Source organism: Camponotus vicinus, unplaced genomic scaffold (assembly GCF_025532165.1).
Source record: "Camponotus vicinus isolate PSW18456_S1 unplaced genomic scaffold, iyCamVici1.0 SCAF_12, whole genome shotgun sequence".
NCBI lineage: Eukaryota > Metazoa > Arthropoda > Insecta > Hymenoptera > Formicidae > Camponotus > Camponotus vicinus.
In genome coordinates, this window is record NW_028141948.1 from 5,771,656 (window position 1) to 5,777,123 (window position 5,468).

The 5,468-nt window shown below is 40.5% G+C and overlaps 1 protein-coding gene across 1 annotated transcript; it reads right to left on the reverse strand.

Annotated features, from left to right (window-relative positions):
* Positions 1-3,563: 3,563 nt before the first annotated feature.
* LOC145962398 (uncharacterized protein F54H12.2-like) lies at positions 3,564-4,904 on the reverse strand. Its single transcript, XM_083083461.1, has 2 exons — positions 4,007-4,904; positions 3,564-3,826 (listed from the first exon to the last, which is right to left on the reverse strand). Exons 1-2 carry the CDS (start codon positions 4,902-4,904, stop codon positions 3,564-3,566), a joined length of 1,161 nt encoding a protein of 386 aa, XP_082939587.1.
* Between the last annotated feature and the right edge of the window lie 564 nt (positions 4,905-5,468).

Below are 5,468 nucleotides of genomic sequence, written 5' to 3' on the forward strand. Positions count from 1 at the left end.
TTGCCAAAATGTGCGAGGACGTTATTACGTACACCGCGATTATGTGTTATTACTGACATATTTCCTGGTCAATATTGTCATTTTGGTATTGAATATGGTATTCTACAATTTTTATCTAAAAGTAACAGTACAATTTCATCTTCTATTCGGATTCAAATTGGTATTGATGGTCTGCCGATATCTCGATCCAACTCGAATCAGTTATGGCCCATTTTAGGTCGAATTATGCCTGACGGGAAAGTATTTCTTATCGGTTGCTATTTCGGTAAAACCAAACCAGCGGATGCAAATGAATTTTTACAACAATTTGTAAAAGATATAAATGTTTTAATTAATAACGGCATAACTTATAATGAAAGAACATTTTCAGTATCAATACACTCTATCATATGCGATGCTCCTGCCAAATCTTTCGTTACGCTTACTAAAGGACATACTGGTTATTTTAGCTGTACAAAATGTACAATTGAAGGTGATTTAATCGCTAATAGAATTTGTTTTCCCGATTTTGATTACCCGAAAAGAACAGACGCAAATTTTCGTAATCAAAATCAAGAAGACTATCATCTCGGTCGTTCTATTCTATTAAATATTCCAAATTTTAACATTGTATCACAAATTCCATTAGATTATATACATATGATATGCATTGGCGCAGTTAAAAAACTAATAAAATTATGGATAAGTGGTCCTCTTAAAGCTAGATGTTTAACTTCTCAACGAATAGAAAATGTTTCTAAATTTCTTCTCGATATCAGGCATTTTATACCAAAAGAATTTGCAAGAAGACCGCGAGAAATTAAAGATTTTGGACAGTGGAAAGCAACCGAATTGAGACAATTTTTGTTGTATACCGGTCCTGTTATATTACAAAAAGAATTAAAACCTGCTATATATTCCAACTTTCTCACTATACATGTCGCTACTCGCATTTTATGTCAAAGTAGTAGTACAGATGAATATATTGAATACGCGAATAAATTATTGAAACATTTTGTTGAATGTTTTATTAAACATTACGGGCCGGAATATGTGTCCCATAATATTCACGGTCTTCTACACATAGCTGACAGCGTAAAACAATTTGGGCCATTAGATACTTTCAGTGCCTTTCCATTTGAAAATTTTATGAAAGAGTTAAAATCACTATTGAGAAAATCTGAGAAACCATTAGAGCAAATCAGCAATCGTTATGCGAAATTAAGTTTTTGTAAAATCGATTCTGACAGAAAGACAAATATTGCAAAAATAAGTGTAAAAAATCGACATGAAAACGGACCTTTGATATCAGGTTGTTTCAATCCACAATTTTCGAAGGTTGAATTTCCTCACTTTATTATTTCAGTCAAATCTTCTGATAATTGTTGTCTTATAGAAAAAGATATCAGTAGATATGGGCCACTATGGTGCGTCAAAACAAACCCCCACCACTCGGCCCCTGGCGCCGTGGGCGTGGCCAGGTGAAGTGGAGGGAGGCGTTCTGATTGGTGGAAACAATGCCCCACCTCCCGAAGTCTCGATTTTGATTGGCTTGCACCATAGTGGCCCAGAGTTTGATTGGCTTGCACCATAGTGGCCCAGAGCTGCGATTGGTCGACGCCGGCTGTGTCGCCGATTTATCAAATTTTTATTTCCCTACCTCCGCGGTACTAGACTCGAAGAAGCAATCCTCCTCCCACTCCAGCCCTGGCCCACCTGTATAGGGTTCCGAGTCAAATTCCCGTTACCTAGCCCTTAGTCGCTCTCGCTACGTCTTGGCAGAACGAACCCCCCACCTACCGACTTTCGGGGTAGCTGGTATATGTCTCGAGGAAACAATCCTTACCTCCCCACTCCGTCTCGGGGCCCGCTATGGAATATCGAAACAAGCCCCCTCCGCTCGAACGGTTCATGACGCACTTTATCGGAAAAAGAGACAAAGCATCTCAGTAGGAGACAATAATTATTATAATTATTATAATTATTATAATTATTATAATTAGACTACATTGCACTACAGAGGTAAAAAGATGAACATGCGGATGATTGAACGCGAGGCGGGGGTGTTATAAAGGAAGAAGGGAAAAGTTAAAAGTATTAAACACGAATTAAGATAAAAAATTTTCACATTTATTAATATACCTGCATACAATTCGTAGTACTTCACAAAAATTTTTTTATATCTTCTTACAATTAAACACGCTATTAATTAACATTATATTTTTCATGTTTTTTTTCGCGAAGAAAAATTTTATGAAATAATTCTACGATTAAATGATCGTTATATTTGCAATTTTCGGAAAAAAGACTAAGAAATCCATCGAGATCGTAACCGCTGCACATATAATATAAAAATACACAACTGTAGAGTCCGCAGGTTTGAGAGAAAAGCCCTTGTAGTTGTTCGGTATTCCATCGATAAATGTTGGAATTTCGCCGGAGACGTGGGAAAAAACCCGGATACAAGGGCGGTATTCCGTAGCTATCGAAGTATGTCCCTGTACCGTCTTCGTCGAGGAAGAAAGCGATCCAGTGTTCTCCAGGGCGATTATGATTGTCCGTATTAGCGACGATGGCCATCGACCTCGTCCACGCCATCGGCAATCTGTCGGCAGGATAGACTCCCACATGTTTGACATCTAGCTGGCGCAATGCTTGCAGAATTTCGCGAGAGTCCATTTGTTTGCAGCGAAGACGAGCGAACAAGCGGTATTATTTGAATAATTTCTTTTGGTGGCTTGTTTTCGGGTTGTACAGCTAACGGATTTTCTGTTTGCGCGGGGCGGTTAATAGTCGCACGTTCGATTTTTTGCAGATTTTTCTTCTCTATTTTATTATTTGATTGTGCTTTAATATTTTCATTTTCATCGTCGTCGTCGTCGTCGCTCACTATCAAAATTTCGGGAGAACTGCAAGTCGTTTGAGTAATGCTGTCTCCGTCGCTGCTGAAATTATTTTGCGCAACAATCCAGCTTTTTAATTTGTAAGCGTTGCGTAATGCACAATGAAAGATTCCGAATTTTCGAAATCCGTGATGTCCGCACTCTTCTTCTACCGTCAGATTTTTGAATGCCGGTCAGATGCCTTCCAAATTATATATATTTCTAGAAAGTAGATTCCTCAAATAACTCGCTTTCTCGTTTCCTCTAACATAAATGTGACGCACGCATCTTGTAATTCGCCGCAGTTGCGATGTAAAATATTTCGGATTAGTTTCGCCATCGAACCATTCAATGCCGTGATGATTTCGCGTGAGCCAGTTGTTTTCTTGTCTTATTTTTTCAGGTAATTCGGCAAACGAATGCGTCGGTATCATAATCCAATGATCGACGATTGGAGCGTCAATCGCTACAACAGCAACCTCCTTAGGGATAAACTTTTTCTTCGCATCGCGGAAACCCTGAATATCGACGACTATATCCATCTTACGAAAAAAACTTATGTGATTCGACGCGAGGCTCTATGTAAAACAACGACGCCGAGCGTGTCTCCAACGAAACTGAATATTTTTCGAAACGTTGCGCACTGATGTCGGAGTTTTGAGCGAAGTAGAGGGGGAACAATTTTAAGCGTCTATAAAAAATTTACCCCGAAAAATCAACGATGACCTGACGAGACGAGTCGATTTCTATGACATTATCGAATTCGGCATAGATAATACAATTAATCGTCTCGGAAAGTGCTCTTACGAATCGCACTTCTAATCGTAAACTACCATGTTTGACGAGATTCCAATGTTCAGCGCAATTAGCGGATAGATCGGGAGTAAGATCAAAAGCGAATAAAGTATACCCTTTGAAATAGTCGTCTCTGCTTATAGAATTTCCCTCGTTCAAAAAATGAATACCTGTTCCCGAGAAAAGCGTTTGATAAGCTTCGATGTAAAGCGGTTCCTCCTCGGAGAAAGCTGGTTGCAAAGGCCTACTGGGGATTTGCGTGCCATCGACGTACAGCGAGAAGAAATTTATTCCGTAGTTCTTGAAATTAAACGGATTTAATTTTCTGTCACCGTTAAACGCTTTATTACTAACGAAACCGACTATTACTCGCTTCGGTAATTGACCGAGTATTACATTATCTAACGATTCACCCATAACGCCGCTATGAATCGTGAATGTTTTAACCTCGACTCTCGTGAGCGGATACTTGGCTGTAACTTTACTCATCATTCTAGCATGCGCGAGTAACAAACCCGAGCTTATTTTCGCCCTTCTAACGAGCAAGGTAGCGTCGAGAATGTGAATTTTCGATGTTCCGCTACTTTCCATGAGACAGAACGAATCTTTCGAACGAACGAATCTCAACCGTACTTCTACACCGTTAATTAAAAATTTGTCTTGATTGAAAACGTCGCAATGGAGATGTCCTACGAGATCTAACGCCTTTCCTCCGGAAATGTAACGAGCGCGTCTCGCGAGAGCGGGATTGCCGGGATTTGTTTCCAACAGATCGTCCATGTGTCCGGGTGCATCCATGTCCCATAGACAGGAAGTTAGATGGGAAGTTTTTGCGGGTGAAGAATAATTTAACAACGCCTCTATGTACGCTCGGTACGCGTAAGCGTTGTTTGGAGGCGACACGAGCTTTTGATTGAAATACACGTCGATTTGATTGAAGATAGAATGAAGCAAATGATTTACAGGGCCTACGGCTATTCTTTCGGCGCTTGTTCCTGAAGCCTGTCTCGCGGAATCGGCGTTTGTTTCTACACGTAGACGAAGACTCAGCATGGTGTGCGTGAGATCTAAATATTCTTCTCCGTGTCCGGGGATGACGAATTCTATCGGCGAGTCGTCCGAGAGAGAGGTCACGGGTTTGTAATGAATCCATTGCGAATTTTCGATGCTAGTTTGCGTAGGTGGTAGAGAGAAGAGATCTAGTTCGCTCTTTAAATACTCGCTCGAATGCGTGTGAAGAAAAGACATATTTCTTTATCGCAAATTGCTCGCTGTCGTCCGTCGCTCGCCACCGTCGTTAAATTAGAATGCTCCGAATATAACCGCTTAAGAAAATATATCGGATACGGTACGTTTTTTACCGATTTTACGTCGTTTCGCAGACGTCTTAAGTCTTTTTTTCACAACCGTACGACTTTTCTTCTTCTTTTTATTTCTCTGCGCTTTTGTACTCGTTCTTTTTTTCCCAACCGCTTTGATTTTCTTACTCGTCCGTCGTCGCTTGCGAGCCGATGTTATTGCGGATCGTGCGATGTGATTATCAAGCCCGACAAAAGGGAACTGAGCTACATGCATTTTCGCATCAGACTTATATCCCGAACCCTTCATTAGACTACTTATTTTTTCTTTGACTTTTCTCTTGAGTTTGTCTCGCGATTCTTCAAAACGGTGTTTGGCCGCTACCTTAAATGGCGTATTGTTTTCGACGTCTTCGATTACATTAACGCCAGCCCGTAAAGCTTCTTTTCCCACAGCTCGCGCGGCTTTACCTAAATATGGTAGTACGCGTCTGAATAATCCCCCGAGAAAACT